This window comes from Schistocerca serialis, chromosome 9 (assembly GCF_023864345.2).
Source record: "Schistocerca serialis cubense isolate TAMUIC-IGC-003099 chromosome 9, iqSchSeri2.2, whole genome shotgun sequence".
NCBI lineage: Eukaryota > Metazoa > Arthropoda > Insecta > Orthoptera > Acrididae > Schistocerca > Schistocerca serialis.
The window spans coordinates 281,403,602-281,422,136 of record NC_064646.1 but is presented as its reverse complement, the minus strand read 5'-3'; the positions used below and the strand labels follow the sequence as shown (position 1 = coordinate 281,422,136).

General features: G+C 40.1%; 1 protein-coding gene across 1 annotated transcript in view; it reads right to left on the bottom strand.

The window, feature by feature from the left end:
• The window catches only part of LOC126419549 (alpha-tocopherol transfer protein-like), a 35,987-nt gene that overhangs the window by 2,995 nt on the left and 14,457 nt on the right, over window positions 1-18,535 (bottom strand). The window contains exons 3-5 of the mRNA XM_050086739.1: window positions 10,787-11,045; window positions 8,944-9,054; window positions 378-480 (exon numbers count right to left, since the gene is read on the bottom strand). Of these exons, the coding sequence (XP_049942696.1) occupies window positions 378-480; window positions 8,944-9,054; window positions 10,787-11,045 (473 nt within the window). The remainder of the gene's footprint in view (window positions 1-377; window positions 481-8,943; window positions 9,055-10,786; window positions 11,046-18,535) is intronic.

Genomic DNA, 18,535 nt, shown 5'->3' with positions numbered 1-18,535 from the left:
CGTTAACTTTCATGCTACTGAACACCTTTCCAGTGGGCACAATTTGTGTGTGTATGTGTACTGCCTCGAATGAAACTATCGTTTCGTTCTGTAAGTGAGTGAAGTTTGAAAGATATGTAGTCCTGTAGACTTTCCAACAGAGTCGCAGCCATTAACTGGTTCCAGAATGATATGAATAATCTTAAGTAAATTACACTCTTCCCGTCTTCCTATCATGATTTCGGAGTGTCAAAGAAAAGAACAATAAATAAAATGTCAGAGTTGGTATGCAGGGAGTGTTGCACGTAAGTTTGTTTGGGTAATAAAAATAAAGCAGAGTCTTCTTCAAATGACTGCAGCAGAGGAAATGTTTATCATATGGAAAGCCACCTACTTACTTTGTATCTTGTCGATCGGTCCGGCGTCTCCTCCATATTCCTCCGGCAGTATTTCCTTCGGCACATGTTTGTGAAGAGACTCCAGATTGGCGTGGACAAAGATCTACAAAAGCCAACCAAAAAAAAAGTCAATTAAGATATCTGTCTGATTCATTGTGTTACGTAAACTGCAGTTAATCACAACTGCATATGTAGTACATCTGTCAGATAGTAAATTAGATTTCCACGCGCGGCAAAACAAAGCCAAAGACAAGACTGAGAAGTTACTCAGTCACCGTACCAGTGCAAAGAGAATCTACAAAGGAGATTTGTGAAGACAGACGCTATGTAGTAAAAACAGCCTAGAAAAATAACTCAGTGCCGTTTGACTTCTGATACTTCATCATCGTCTATTACAAAAAATACATACAAAAATTAAATAACATAATTGATATTCTGACGTGCATTTATGTTGATTTCATGCACTTTACAAGGTTGTTATTGTTCACTTTTACAAAATTTTTAATGGAAGGCTAATTAAAGTAGATTGCTCACTCTAGCTGAAACTTGCCAGTCAGGTTTATTACTTTCACTACTAAATTATTTCGCTTGTTGTTAACTCCCATTATACTGCGAATATACTTTCTGTACTGAGCTATCAATTTCCGCAAGCATAACTTTCTTTGACATGTTCAGTAAGTTTGTCGGAAAGCACTGTCTCATTTTTCGGTTCCACAAACCAATCAGAAATGAGCGCGTCTCGTTGCGAGCGCAGGTAAATGTGTTTGAAAGGTAAAAAGTGAGTTGGGGGTCTAGTCAGGTGTGGTGGCATTTGGCTATAGCGTATGGTAAGATGCGGTATGGTTGTGAAGAATTTGAGCACATTCGCAGAGTCTGTTATTCACTCTCAAATCAGGTTCAGATACGTGCCTATTTTCCTAGTTCGTATTGCTAGGTTTGAAGTGCAGATTTTCACGCCAAGACGTTCGAGTCAAAGACTTTGAAACGCCCTGTATATACACCGAAATAGATTGATAAATGGTTGAAATGGCTCTGAGCACTATGGGACTTAACATCTGAGGTCATCAGTCCCATAGACTTAGAATACTTAAACCTAACTAACCTGTCACACCGACCGGCGAAAAGGATTGAGCGAAGATCATAGGGAAGGGATGTGGTGAGTTTAAATGCCCTACTATTCGCATGGATTCATAGAAAACTGATTCTGCACTGTAGATCAAAGACCACCCTTTTCACAAAGACACAAGAGAGAGCTACTCTTTTTAAATTGTTTCGGCGAACGACATCACATTATTAAGCTACTATGGAGAACAGTATTCACCGTATTCCTTTGCATGCTTTTCCGAACAGAACGTAAGTTAGGAATTGACGTAGTTGCAGTTCATCATGCTATGAAACTGTGTCTACGTGGCTTTGGGGGAGCCAGCCACACGAAACTCTTCCATCTGGTTAGCAAGATGAATGACACATGCGATATACCCTCAGACTTCAAGAAGTATGTAATAATTTCAATTCCAAAAAACACAGGTGCTGACAGGTGTGAGTATTATCGAACCATAAGTTTAATAAGTCGTGGTTGCAAACTACTAACACGAATTCCTTACAGAAGAAAGGAAAAACTGGTAGAAGCCGACCTTGATGAAAACCAGTTTGATTCCGGGGAAATATAGGAACACGTGAGTATGCTGACTCCACGACTTATTTTAAAAGATAGGTAAAGGAAAGGCAAACTTACGTTTGCAGCATTTGTAGACGTAGAGAAAGCTTTTGACATTGCTGGCTGGAATACTCTCTTTCAAATTATGAAGGTAGCGGAGGTAACATACAGGGAGCGAAAGACTATTTACGACTTGTACAGAAACCAGAAAGCAGTTATAAAAGTAGAGGGGCACAAAACGGAAGCTGTGGTTGAGAAGGGAGTGTGACAGGGTTATAGCATATGTTCGATGTTATTCAATATGTACATGCAGCAAGCAGTACAGCGAATTAAAGAAAGATTTGGGCTAGGAATTAAAGTTTAGGGAGAAAAAGTAAAAACTTTGAGGTTTTTCGACGACATTGTAATTCTGTCGGAGACTCAAAGTACTTAGAGGAACAGTTGAACGGAATGGACAGTGTCTTCAAAGGAGGATGTAAGATGAACATGAACAAAAGCAAAACAAGGATAACGGAATTAAGTCGATTTGAATCAAATGATACTGAGAAAAGTAGGTTAAGAAACGGAGACTCTGCGAGTGGTAGATGAGTTTTGTTATCTGGGCGGCAAAATAACTGATGATGGATGAAGTAGAGACTAGCAATGGCAAGGAAAGCGTTTCTGAAGAAGGGACATTTGTTACCATCGATATAGTTTTAAGTATTAGGAAGTCTTTTCTGAAGATATTTGTCTGGATTGCAGCCATGTATGGAAGTCAAACATGGGCGATAAACAGTTTAGACAAGACGGGTATACAAGCTTTCGAAATGTGGCGCTACAGGAGAATGTTGAAGGTTAGATGGGTAGATCACGTAACTAATGAGGGGGTACTGAATAAGAATGGGGAGAAAAGAAATTTATGGCCTGACCAGAAGAAGGGATCGGTTGGTGGGACACATTCTGAGACAGTAAGAGTCACCAGTTTAGTATCGGAGGGAAGTGTGGGGGGTAAAAATCGTAGAGGGAGAAGCGATGAATACAGAAAACAGATTCAGAAGGATATAAGTTGCAGTAATTATTTGGAGATGAAGAGGCTTCTAGGGGACAGTAGCATGGAGAGCTGCATCAAACCATTTTTCGGACTGAGGACCACAGCAGCAGCAAGAACAACAACATCAACGTCTATATGTTTGAGGTATGTTAACACACTAGGCAAAACACGACCATTGTATACAGAGAAACTATACGCATCGTTGCTTACATGTTTCTCATATAAATTCAGATGCTCGTTACGGCTAGGCAGATTCTTGCAAATCAATTAACTGCTTGCTATACTCATTATACTGGGCTACAATTACTGAATTATATGAAAGAAACGTAAATTATTTATAAACTATGGCGTGCACACACTTTATTGATCATGTAAACGTCACTAAAGATATTAGGATTTGGGTTATAACCTGTTCGATGTGCCTGCCATCATTGGAGATGATGTGACACAGACGAATAGAGAAAGTCTGCATGACGCTCTGAAGTGTCGGAACAACGGTGCTATCGATTACTTCCTGAACGGCTCTGTACAGTTCAGCAATTGTTTTGGGGTTGTTGCTTTACACAATGTCTGTAATATACTCACACAAAAAGGGATCGCATGTGTTCAGATCAGGAGAATATGTCGGCCAATCGGGGCCCATGACAGTGGCCTCTGAGTACCACAGAACAATAATGCGATCCCCAAAGTGCTCCTCCAGGACATGAAACGCTCACCTGCTTCGGTGGGGTCGAGCTCCAGCTTGCATGAAACGTATCTTGTCCAAATCAGGGTTACGATGAATAATGGGAATGAACTCATCTTCCAAAACCTTCTTGTACCGTTCGGTAGTCACCGTGCCATCAAAGAATATCACACCGACTATTCCGTGACTGGACATTGCACAACACATACCCTTTGAGGGTGAAGAGACTTTTCTATTGAAAAAGGTGGATTCTCAGTCCCCCAAATGCGCCAATTTTGCTGATTGACGATCCCATCCAAATGAAAGTGGACTTCGTTGCGAAGTCAAACCATGCATGCGCATACTAATTACCATCGTGCCCCACGTTCAACCGTGAAATTTGAACGTCCTAACGTGAACCATTCAGAATTTATGACAATTTTATTTCATACAGTTCAATAATTGTCACCCTTAAGTACGTTGCGTGAAGTAATTCTCTGTTCTAGGTCATGCTTTCTTAATATTGCAGTCAGGTCACGTTATTACATAAATTCGCAGCCTATTTCTGACTTAAATTTGCATGTAATACGATTTCAAAATTAGTCAGGGAGCTTTGGCAATGAGTAGCACTAATGATTTCTATTCAAGAAGCTCTAAGCATAACTGTGCGAAGCACCAAATTCCTGAAAAACCTTGGACTGTGGACAGCCAAAGGAACGATCCTTATTTCAGAAATGATCTCTGAGCCTGTGGTAGGGAGTCAGGTACAATTTTATTTCGTGCCACACTTTACTACAGATATATGTGATAAGCATAAAGTAAGTGGAGCGACTTCATATATTTATTTTCCTTCTTTGTCTAGCACATGTTAATACGCCATTATCATTGTGTAAATGATATGTGGGGGACCAAACTAATTAGCTAAGTAACTAAAAAGGGCTCTATTTGTCACACTCTCTTAGTAGACACTGTGAGGGTAGCCATTTTCCTTAAATTTTATTGCGCAAATTCTTTTTCGTTTATTTCAACACAACTTGAATAATATTGTAAATAATTCATTTCTTATTTGGTATATGTAGAGCTATGTCACTAAGAGTTGTCACCTTGTTTAATCTAAACCTATCACTAAGGAAGCTATCGCAGTGATACTCCGGATTCGCACAGCTCAAATCTTCCTCCAGCCATTTAGCTTTTTCGTGGTTTACCTAAATCGCTTAAGAAAAATAGCTGGATCGGTCCCTTAAAATGGCCATGACAATTTTCCCTCCCCATCCTTTCCTAAGGTAAGCCAATGCTCAGTATCTAAGGATCTGAAACCTTATGGCAGGTCAAATCTATAGTTCGGACCACCATTCGAACCCAGAACCTATCCTATCAACCAGGAGTGCTAGTCCCCCTAGGCATGCGTGTGAGCTGTGACGTTTGGAAAGCAGGAGAGGGATACTGGAAGACGTAAAGGTGTGAGAGCGGGTTGTGAGCTCTGCCTTGATATCTCATTCGCGTTCCAGTCACTGTCCAGCGCACAGCTGTAACTTGACTAGAAGTTTCAGAACAGCTCACACTTAAGTGGATACTGAAAGATCCATTTTGGATCGCATAACTTTATTGGCGGAGGAACATTAAAGCTTAAATTGCTTAGTTCCAATGTCTGCCATTATTCTCGCGAAATCAAAATACAATACAGGGCTACCACGTCTCCCTTCGAGAAGATTATTCCACTGTTTTTCGCTTTCAGCCATAGAACTTCCTGTAGAGTCTTGAATTTTTTACAGTCCTTTATCTCATCCGTATACTGAAATACACTGATTGAAAAATGTCGCAATACCAAGAAGGAGTTTTACGACATAAACAAACGTCGGTAGGCGTGTTTCTTTAACTGAAATATAGTATCTACTCAAATTTCCCGCCAGTCGCCTAATAGTGGCGATAATAGCACCGCTGTGAGAATGAAAATCATGTTTGCTTTAAATACACACTATAACGGTCGTGAGCCTTGGTTACCTTTGACACTGGACATGGTGAAGTTATGTTCGCCAAGAATGCCTTTAAGATGACAAAGAGCCGGCCGGGGTGACCGAGAGGTTCTAGGCGCTACAGTCTGGAACCGCGCAACCGCTACGGTCGCAGGTTCTAATCCTGCTTCGGGCATGGATGTGTGTGATGTCCTTAGGTTAGTTAGGTTTAAGTAGTTCTAAGTTCTAGGGGACTGATGACCTCAGAAGTTAAGTCCCATAGTGCTCCGAGCCATTTGAACCATTTTGATGACAAAGACGCCATTATCAACACCTCAATGAGTTTTATAGAAGTTGTGTAATATGGCTACTAGAAGGTGGATGTTCCTTCTACGACGTTACAGAAAGACTTGGCATGAATGTTGCCACTGTACATGATTGCTGGCGGCCGTGGTCACGGGAATGCGCTGTCGCAAGAAGACCGGGATCCCGACGGCCACGTGGCACTACCGAGAGGAAAGACGATAATCTTCGGCGTATGAATCTGGTGCATTGTACTGCGTCTGAGCAGCATTTGGCACCTCGATGATACAAGGAACTGTTACAAATCGATTACTTCAAGAACACCTCCAAGCCAGACGCCCTGTAGCGCACATTCAACTGCTCCAAAATCACAATCATTTGCAACCTCAGTCGTGTCAAGCGAGAGCTCATTGGAGGACAAGGTGGAGGTCCGATTTGTTTCCTGGCGAAGCTAGTTCTACCTCGGTGGCCCCCAATAGCCGTGCGTTGGTTAGGAGGACAGATGAGGGCCTGTAAAAGACCTGTCTACGTGCTAGACACACCGGACCTGCACCAGAAGATGTGGCCTAGGATGCGATTTCGTATAACAGCGCCGGTCGGGGTGGCCGAGCGGTTGTAGGCGCTACAATCTGGAACCGTGCTACAGCTACGGTCGCAGGTTCGCATCCTGCCTCGGGCATGGATGTGTGTGATGTCCTTAGGTTAGTTAGGTTTAAGTAGTTGTAAGTTCTAGGGGACTGACGACCACAGAAGTAAAGTCCGATAGTGCTAAGAGCCATTTGAACCATTTCTCGTATGACAGCAAGAGCACTATTGTGGTTATCCCACGTACGCTGACTGCAAATGTGTACGTCAGCCTGGTGATTCGACAAATAGTGCTGCCGCTCAAGAACAGCATTCCAAGGTGGTTTTCCAACAGGTTAACGCTCCCCCACATACGGCTGTTGTAACCCAACATGCTCCACAGAGTGTCGACATGTTGCCTTGGCCTCCTCGATCACCAGATCTGTCACCAGTCGATCACATATTGGACATCATCAGACGATAGCTCCAGCGGCATTCACAAATAGTGTTAACAGTCCCTGTAATCACCGACCAAGTGTAACAGCCATGGAGCTCCATCCCACAATGCAACACCCGGCATCTGTACAACACAATACATTAACGTCTGCCTGCTTGCACTGAACATTCTGTCGATTTCACCGGTTATTAACGCACCAGCATGCCACACTTGTAGTGGCTTATCTAACGCTTGCATTAATGCGTGATTTTGCAACGTTAATCACTTAAAACCAATGTATTCTTGAAATTTTACTGCTTTACATTAATAATTTTTTGGCGTTGCTATATTTTCCGACAGCGAACTTCCTCTGATACACTATCTAAGTCGTTTCTTTGGCCTTAATTTTTTTAATTGACTTCAATTTTTCCTCCAGTCGCGTATCACAATCAGCCTTGCTTAACCGACCGGTCGCTCACTGCCTCTTATAATAACGAATGCAGGTAAATAATTTTTAATTTGATGTTTCTAAATCATAAAATTTTCCCCATTTGATTTTAATGATGTTCACTGTGTCCGCAATTACGATGTCGACTTTGGAGGCTTTGCACACGAAAATGATCCCTAAGCCAAAACTGATATAGTGGACATCATAATCAAAATTATAATCAATGAGCGAAAATATCATTTAGAAATTTTTAATTTGTTGATGCTTAATCCTCAGAACGCCATCTAGGTTTCTTGATTATTCTGATTTTAACTATATTTCATCATTAGCAGCTGATCTACAATGTCTGTAATTGCATTAAAGTTTGTTTCACATTCAGCATCTGAATCCAAACCATTAGGCTACCGAGGCAAAATAGTCCATAGATTTTCGGACTTTCCAGCGTTCACTGCTTGTGTGATTTTAGGACTCTGGTGAAATGTTTCCAAGTTAACCCTCTTTTCCCATACTCCGACAAAATATCTTCTTTTCATTTTTCACTATTGTATTCAGCCTCAATCACTATGAGATTTTCATTTCGTCCTGACCAATCAACTAAAATGTTTGTTCTGCTAAATGTTTTGAAGCGTCCTCTCTGTTGCAGCAGGGCGTAAATTTGTGAACCGTACGTTCTTGTCCAACGGATAAGATCTGAGTAACAGCCTAAATTTGGTATCCAGAGCGTACGCAACACTGACCAACAGAGTGCACGCTTTTATTAAGCTTCTCAAAAAATTTAAGCTGTGGAAGATCTGGGCTCGAGATTCAATTGAGGATACAGCTGATGTATGTAATGAAGACGAAGCTTTTACAACCGCACAAACTTTACTGCAGGATAAAAGATTCATCGTGGATATTAAGTAGAATTCTATACACCTTCCTTTGACTAGCTGTGAAAAATCTTTGTGTTTATGAATATTCCAGTAACTGTAACTCCAATATCTGATATTTTAGTCTGAATTAAAATCTTTCACCTACTTTTGATTACAGTAGGTTTACTATCTACAACTGCTCCCGATTTTAGTTGTTTTCTTTTTCCCTAAAGATTTTACGACAATAAATATTTATCATATACTGTAGTCTATATTTTCAGAGTTCACTTGAGAACTAATTTTCCTCCATAGTACTTTACAGCTAACATAGTCATGAAATGACATAAAAAATAAAACGAAATGCAGTTCCTCTGTAACTAACCACTAGAGAACGAAGGTCTCTTATACTGAACTATTCAAAAAATTGTCCCCGAAAAATATCCTTTCGGTGGCGTTCGGGCGTGCCCTGCATGTTACTAATGTACGGAGGAAGGTCGATATATTAAAATACAACTACATGTCTGTTTTTATCAGGCTGTACATAGAGTTCTGGCCTGTTACTTCTGAAATGGAAGCTGAGGAGCAAAACATGTGTGTTTGTGTTTTTCATGTACTATTGTTGTCATTGAGGAGTAAATGGAATGACTTCCTATATACATACCCTTTTACGTATCTTCTCCTTGAAAAATTGTTCAAATAATGAGAAGAGTTTCTCGAAGCCCGATGGAACATTGATCATGTGGAGTCCTTTGGCTCTCAGCGGGTAACCATCCTGTAAAGAAAAGAACAAAAAAGAAAAGAATATAAAGAGTCTGAAGTACCACTTCAGTCTAATTTGCTGTACTGCGAAGTGGGCAAGGTAAAACTGGCCCATAAAATATTTCATGCACCTTAAGAAAGGCAACCTAATTTACATCATCTGCCCCAGGTGTGGATGATGTAAGTTGGGTTGCCTGTCTTTAGGTCTATGAAAATGTTTTGGGCTCGGTTTATTTTGTCCACCCTTCGTTACGTGAAGACTGAAACTGAGCTTCAAATTGGCATACTTCGTGCTTTAAATTGATTAATCTCTTACACTGTAGGTACCATAAGCACTAGAGGCTTGAAATTGCACTTGTTCTTGAAACCAAGAGATAAGCTTAAAGATAAGTGCAGCTTGCGGAAAGACATTACCCATGCAATTCGGGAGATTTCAAGAGGCGACAAGTGCGAGAATTATCGCACAATCAGCTTAACAACTCATGCATCATCCAAGTTGATGACAAAATCAATGCATAGAAAAATTGAAAAGAAAGTTGAGAATCAGTTAGATGACCATCAGTCTACCTTTAGGCAAGGTACAGGCGCCAAAGAGGCTGTTCTGACGTTGTGGTTGATAGTGGAAGCAAGACTGAAGAAAAATCAAGAAACGATAAGGCAGGAAGATCAGGAACGAAGTGCTGGATTAAAAGTGACGTAAGACAGGGATGTAGTTTTCGCTCCTGCTATTCTGTCTATACGTCGAAGAGGCAATCACGCAAATAAAAGAAAGGTTAAGAGTGGGATTAAAATTCAGGGTGAAGGGATATCGGCGATAAGTAAATAAGAATTACAGGCTCTGTTCAATGGAGTGATAAGTCTAATGAGAACAGAGTAGTAATGGAGAGTAAATCGAAGAAAGACGAAAGCAATGAGATTTACATAAATGAGAATAGCGTAAATGAGAATACCGAGAAACTTAACATCAGAATTGGTGATGACGAACTATATGAAGTTAAGGAGTTCTGCTACTAGGCAGCAAAATAACACGTGACGTAATGAGCAAGAGGACATAAAAAGCAGGCTAGCACCGGCAAAAGGGTATTCTAAGCCAATAGAAATGCACTGAACGTAGGCCTTAATTTGACGAAGAAATTCCTGAGAAAATTGGAGTACAACATTGGCCGGTAGTGAAACATGGACTGGGAGAAAACAGGAACAGAAGATAATCGAAACATTTGAAATGTGCTGCTACAGAAGAAGGTTGAAAGTTTGGTGGACTCATGAGGTAAGGAATGATGAAGTGGTTCTGCGCAGAATCGGAAAGGAACATATGGAGAACACTGTCAAAAAGAGGGGCAGGGTGACAAGACATCTGTTGAGACATCAGGAAATAACTTCCATGGTACTGGAGGGAGCATTAGGGGGTAAAAACTGTAGAGAAAGACAGAGATTGGAATGCGTCCGGCAAACGGCAAATGAAAGAAGTAGTCAGAAGACTAAAAAAAAAGAAAGACAGGACCTCATGCTGTTCCATATGCTGTATTATGTGTTCTTCCTACTATTCCTACTATAAAGGATACACACAAGATGCAAAATTTCGCCTTTTACTGTTATTGCTGGTGTTACAGTGTGACAGACCAGCAGCGTGAATCCCGAAGAAACCAGGCACCTAATAACAGACTGTATGAGAGGCAACAAGCTTACAATCAACTTGTTTGGTATTTTCGTATTATGTCCTAGATTGGCAAAAGTGTGAAAAGTACCTGGAAGCAGGTGGTGATACGCTTCATCTGCCAAGGTGTCCAGGAGGCGAAATGGGCCATGGTCGTTCCTTGAAAATCCTGAATGGTGACCTCCCCGCATATGACGGTCGCGTCGTCCTCGTGCAGCGTCGCATCGGCGTTCATGAAGTTCACCCTGCTGACGTCCTCCGCTGACAGCGATCCAGGGGCCAGGAGGCGGGGCCGCCAGATGATGACGCGGCGGCCCTCTGGCGATCTCCGAGGCAGCTCCACTACTACCCTGCCAATGGGAACGCACCACACTAGAGCGAGACTCAAGAGTGATAAGAACTTGCACAGAAATAGAATGTCCTATAGTAATTAAAGCTAATCTAAACAACCAATGGGATCTACGTTGCGACTACCTGTACCACTATCTAAACACACTGGACAAAATGTTAATTTCCCGTTAGAAGAGTATGTAAGTAGGCTGTTTAGGTTTTTTTATTGGTAACGCCACCTCTGTATGAAAATCACTGGCTGTGCTGTGTGCAGTCTGTGTCTAGTTTGCATTGTTGTCTGCCATTGTAGTGTTGGGCAGCGGCAGCTGGCTGTTAACAGCGCGTAGCGTTGGGCAGTTGGAGGTGAGCCGCCAGCAGTGGTGGATGTAGGGAGAGAGATGGCGGAGTTTTGAAATTTGTCATGAACTGCTATATTTATATATGATGATATCAAGGTAAATACATTGTTTGTTCTCTATTAATATCTTTCATTTGCTAACTATCCCTATCAGTAGTTAGTGCCTTCCATAGTTTGAATCTTTTATTTAGCTGGCAGTAGTGGCGCTCGCTGTATTGCAGTAGCTTGAGCAGCGAAGATTTTTGTGAGGTAAGTGATTTGTGAAAGGTATAGTTTAATGTTAGTCAGGGCCATTCTTTTGTAGGGAATTTTGAAAGTCAGATTGCGTTGCGCTAACAAAATATTGTGTGTCAGTTTAAGGACAGTCATGTATAATTGTTGAAAGGGGACGTTTCATATGGCGACCCTGCCAGGATACCTCACTGGAATCTTCTGATTTTTTTCTTGTAGTTTGTGTAATTGGTGTAGCTATTGTTTATTGATAGCACGTAATCATAGAGAGAATTTCCTTTGTAGTTGTAGTTTTTCATTGTTGTACAGTAAAACAGTTGTGGCATGCATGTAGATTTGCACCAAGTATTTCGCAGCTGCGCTGGCAATTAAGTAGACATTATTTCCATTGATATGTTATTTTATTTTGCTCTTCAAGTTGTGCTTTTCTGTGTTATCGTGTGAAATATTGTGACAATTATGGCGTGTGAAAAACGTAACACTAGGCTCCAAACTAAACTGAGAAATAATAGTGACGACGAGCGTAGCTTATCAGCGCCGCCGAGTAATGAATTTACTAATGTTCAAAGTAGTAATTTGGTAATAGTGCATAGGGAAATGGAGCGGGCGGCAAACAATGGCGCAGACAGTGAAACAAATAGTGAACAGGGAAGCATTATCGATCGATCGGTCGGCAACAGCTCGCCTCAGGAATCGGGAATGACAGGACACAATCTTGCAAATACTGCAGATTTAGGTTTTGGGTCCTCACCGTTTTCTCAAATAAGTCAAGACACATTTTGTGCTTGTCAAAATGTCAATGTTGCCGGTGCAAATTCACTGCCGAAAAGCACTGAGGAACATGTTTCCGACACCAGTGCATTGTTATTACAGTTAATGCAACAAATGGGACAAAAGCTACAAAAGTTAGACACAACACTTGAACAAAATCAGAAACAAATGGGACAAAATCTTAAAAAGTTAGACACAGTGGAACAAAATCTTAAAAAGTTAGACACAATGGAACAACACCAGAGACAAACACAGCAACAGTTAGACACAATGGAACAAAATCTTCAAAAGTTAGACACCACACTTGAACAAACACGTGAAGATTTAACCACTGAGTTACATAACATTGAATCGAAATGTCAAAAAGTCTGTAATGACGTAAAAACACAAATTTGTGAGCATTTTCAACCTATTTTTTCGCGGCATGAAAATGCATTACAGAATCACGAAGCAGCCATAAAAGAACTGCAAACCATTGTTCATGAAAATCATGAGACCTTGTGGGCTAAAATTGACTCAGTGGCATCTACCGATTCGGTTACGCAACTTGCAAAAACTCAGGAAAACTTTAAGGACACAGTAGATACTCTGAAACTTGGTTCAGAAAAACACACTGAAGAAATAAGTACACTATCGGAGAAAGTAGCCGAACTTTCGGATCAGGTCACTAACTTATCTACAAAGGTAGATGATGATCTGAAAGACACAAGACCTGTAGCCTTCACTGACACAGAAGAGTATGAATAAATTAGAAAATTCAAACAGAATCAAAATCAAATCAATACACAACACCAAAGAGAAATCCGGGAAGTACAAGATCAGCTGACACAGGTAATACAAGAATTACGTATTTCAGAGGATACTCGCGCCCCAATACGGGAAGAGGGACACAGAAATACGGAACAGCCACAAAATAATAACACAGGGCATTTCGGAAGTTATGAAAGAAATTGGCAATGTGCACCGAATTTTGAGATGGAACGGCCGACACGACCTAACAATGACCGATATGCGACTCGCCGACATGATGATTTTGACTATAAGCTGTTCATTACTACACGTAAATTCAAAACATTTAAGAATTCTGGCAACGACATTCATCCACAAGCATGGCTCCATCAATTCTCGCATTGTTTTCCTCCCAACTGGTCGTCAGAACACAGATTAGAATTTATGTGTGGCTACTTGGAGAATGAACCAGCTGTAAGAATGCGATCGGTAATTCACGATTGCCACAGTGAAGGAGAGTTTTACCATGCCTTCCTCTCAGCATATTGGTCTCAAGCCACACAAGACCGAGTAAAACATGGTATCATAATGATGAAACATTTCGAACAATCTGAATTCTCCAGTCTTGTAAAATATTTTGAAGACATGTTGCACAAGAATCAGTACCTGTCAAACCCATACAGCCCCTCAGAACTCATCCGCATTTGCTTAATCAAATTACCTGAACATTTACGACATATTATTTTGGCAGGACGTTGCAAAGACGACATTGAAGCTTTTCAGGGACTGTTACAAGAACTGGAAAGTGACACTGACAATCACGGAACGCAGGAGCACAACAATTACAGATCACATCAGTCGCAATTCCGCGATGAAAGAAATAATAACTGGACGCGACAAGGCTATTCTCACAACACAAATCGTGACCGAAACAGACACCACCCGTATTACAACCGTTGGCAGAGTAGTAATAATTACTGGGAAAGATCACCTCTCCGCGGTAGTGACTATCACAGAGACAATCAGAGAAACAGACAATTTGGGAACCAAAATAATTATTATCAAGGGAGACAGAATAACTTTAGACGCAACGGTCCAGCGCGCAGTTACGATTCAGGGAGAAATTCTCCACCACTTAACCGACAAGAAAGAAACTACAGGAACTACCGACATGACGACAGACGATGTGATCGTAACGACAGACCTGAATTGCATCAGAACTGGCGGGATTCAAACAGAGCAGGGCCCTCTCGTCACGGTGAATTTGTAGAAGTTAGGTCTCCAAATCCCAATAACGACGCGCGCCAACAAAGAGACAGACAATGACTCGCGCCGCAGGCACCCACGTGCGCCGGCTGGCTCCGAGAAAAATAACATTATATCTGGTACTGCTAATGAGATTTTAATGCAACATTTTGGTTTACTTGAAAATACATTCTGGGTTTAATGTACTTTCTGTGAGATACCAGACGACACAGTGGTTAGTTTATGTGACAGCTACACGCTTTTATCACGACGCTACTAATGAGAGACAATTTACAATGTTTCTTGTGCGCTATATCTGTTTTATATCTGCACAGTTTTTCTGAATTATTCTGGAAAGTAAAACATGTTTTAGTAGTTGCTTTTGTGGTATAGCTACAATGAGACTGCCTTTTCCGTAGCACGATAATACGTTACAGCACAGTACTTTCCTCATCACGGCAATAAGCGTAATAACTAAGATATCTATACGCAAAGCATTTCACTTTTGTTTATCATGAGGTAAGTACATTGGCTTCTGCAGAACTTAGCTTTTGGAGGACGATAACTACGACACTTCCACAGAGATTATCTTACAACAAGATGCACATTTAGCGCTGCAGGACACGCATTTCAGTGATTAATGTTGTACTTAAAACATTTATTTTTAAAGATTTTTGAATTACAAAGAAAGTTTTCAGTGATACATTTCATTCCATTGCTGTAATCTGTAACACCTGAGGGTATAATTACATTAATCCTCAGGGGGGTATACTCCTACTTTGTGTACCATGTGTGTGGCAACCACAAGGAACCCTCGCTAATATGGTATTTGCTTATACAACTTTACACATCGGTACCATATTTCTCTAACACACAAATTACACAGCCATCTCATCATTTAACTGAGAGATAAACTTTTTTTACTACGTCAGTGACAGATGTTTACGCAATTACAGAGTTGGATTACTTCACACTTATGAAATTGTATTTTGTCTGTACTGTGTGAACTGTTCATATTTTTTTGGACCCATTGTGATACTATGAGAGCTTTGAATGATGTATTTGGTATGGGATCATGATTTTTAAAGTACGTTTGAGGCAGATGACACTTTTGACATGAGCAGAGAATTTTTTTAGGTTTTGACATTATTGCAGGAAGCTACGACGATTTTGAGATTTGACTGAGGTGTTATGATGTTATTTTTACGACGACGATGTGTATTATGCTGTTGAGGTATGTTTATGATCAATAAGCTGATGCTATATGAGGAATTTGGTTATGCTATGTATTTATTATGATGAAATATTGAAGTGCTGTCGCAAGATTGACGTGTCGACGAATATATATATATGTGTAATAAGGTAAGGAGTAATGAATAGTGATTAGGGACTCTGACTTATGGAAAAGGATGTTGGAAACCAAGAATCATACTTTAGAATTATGAAATGTGTGTACATGTGTGAATCATGTGTGAATGTATCACAATGCCGACGAAAACTTTTTGGACACTTATATTTATAGGATTTTGTTTCTACAGATTTACAACGCTAATTCTTGACCTGTGAAATATTTTTATGTGAGACTGTCACTGTAGCGGAAACTGGTGTCGTAAATATTTCCGTAAGAAGGTTAAGTGACCACCTGCACGTAATGCGTTGTGGGCACGCAGCTGTGTCAAACACCTGGAGAACAAGCCATTAGGGTGTGCTTTTCAGAGCACAGGAAAAAAAAAGGGAGGCCATTATCCTGGCCATTGTCATTCCTTTAGAGAAAGCATCGCAAATCCGACACGCTGATTACTTGGAAACATATCGTACTTTCTGATATTTACTGAAATGCCTAATGAAATGACAAGAAATAGTTTGTCTACACACCTGACTATGACTACTGTCTTTCTAGATGAGAGATTTTTTTACTACTTATGAAATGCCACATGACTATTGAACGATGTTCTTATGCTTTGCTTTGTACATAGTTGCTTATTTCATTTGATATCTAGTTTCTAGCTGCACTGCAGCATTGGTTAAAATAAAATTTTATAGATGTACTAATATAAATATTTTCTGTCTACAGATCGAGTAAAAAATAATTTTTTTAAAAAAATGAGGGCGCACAAAATGACATTTACCTTCACAGGAACTGCATTCATAATTTTCTTTTCAAGTAATTGGTAACTTTTTGGTAGAATAACTTCTTGTGGTGCACCACTTTAATTACTTAGACATTAAGATGTGATTATACATTTCCCTTATCTGCATTGTTATCTTTAGTGTACTATTTTTTCTGCTTGAGCTATGTCATGTTTAGGTATAAGTTACTGCTGTTTGCCAGGCATAGTGCTGCTAAATTTAACTTTGTATTACTCTGTTAAGCTTTTCTTGTTGCTGCACATTGGCTCATATTAGTTGTAATTTTGCATTTTTTCTGTTGATTTAGATTTACTGTAGCTTGCTTTGCAATTTTCCATTTTTTTGCATTGCTGTTTGTGTTAATTTGTTATGTGCTGCTGCATTGCCTCGTCCCTTAGTTTAGCATCTGAGCTCAGTAGAGTTAAGTTAGCTTAAGAGGAGGTAGACTATATAAGAAACTGACTATGGACAATATGAAAAAGATTTGGGCCAAAATGAGTATTGTACACTGAGAAATAATTATATTGAAAGAAATATGAATAGAATACAGAAAGCAGGTATAGATAGGACTTTTTGGGAATAATGATGAATGAAGGGAGATCTCCAAGAAGTAAAGAAAGTTTTGTTTGCAAAATACTGCAGTACAACAAACCCTGTCCTTTCCTTTTGTGTTATCCCACTATGTGTTTGGGTACCCTTGTGTATATATGTTCTTCCTGTCTTTATATGTTTACCTCATAAGACTTATGTTGTAGAATTTTTCTCATACTCAGCTACATGAACTATGATGAGGAATACTGTTATCCTCGAATATAATTGGCATTAATAATATGTTATTTACTTTATAAAGATGTTAGACATTATTAATTCCGTTCTGTTTAATGCTCATGTGTGAAGTTGATGTTTCAAAAGTTATTGTGATCTTTTATGTATGTACTCATGTCATAATTCCACTGATGTATATGTTAGTTCGATTCTTTTGTAAAGCCTGTACTACAAATGTTATCTGTATAGTTATGTTTTTAATGATGTATTTTGTACCTTTGTTATTGTATTCTTATGTTATAAAATTGTAATTGTCACCAGTTCATGATATTATTAACATGTAAGTTACATTTCACTGCACACGTTTCTGCTGGTCATAGTATATGGACAATATGTGAGAAGTTGGGACTGTTGGTGTTTGCACGTGTGTTACTAATTCAGCAAGGGACTGGATAACAGCATTGCTGGTTCTAAGGACAATTCCAAAAACTTTGTGAATGCACAAGTGGTGGTTATGGACTTGCTATATTATCCGCAAGACTGTTCAATGGTGATTGTGCACCTGCACAATCGCAACAGAGGGCTGCTGGCCATCTCTACAAGGACTACAGTGGGTCTGCATCTATGATGACCCACCGATACCATTATTTCTACAAGGACTACAGTGGGTCTGCACCTCTGGTGGCCCACGAATACCACATTCTCTACCAGGACTCCAGTGGGTCTGCTCTGTGATGACCTACCCACCAATATTCTTCAAAACTTCGACTGACTCTGCTGTGGGTTTGCTCTGTTGTGGCCCATTACCTGTATGCATGTCAAGAGTCAGCACTGTCTTTCCGTTGGAAGGACAGCACTACTTCTTCAAGACTGCATGGAAATCCACTACTTCTGTGTGCATTTTCTTTTACTGCTCAGACTTTGAAAAAAAACACTGCAATTCAACGATCAGGACTATCTTTATGGACTGCGAGAAAATTTTTGCTTTTGACCAACATTGTATCAATAAGTGTGTGCATTTGTTATGTTTGTTATTGTAATTATGAAAAATTTCTTCAAATCTGTATTGGCCACTGTCCAACACAATTTGTAAAATTTTTTGTGGGGAGCATGGGGGCTATGTAAGTAGGCTGTTTAGGTTTTTTTATTGGTAACGCCACCTCTGTATGAAAATCACTGGCTGTGCTGTGTGCAGTCTGTGTCTAGTTTGCATTGTTGTCTGCCATTGTAGTGTTGGGCAGCGGCAGCTGGCTGTTAACAGCGCGTAGCGTTGGGCAGTTG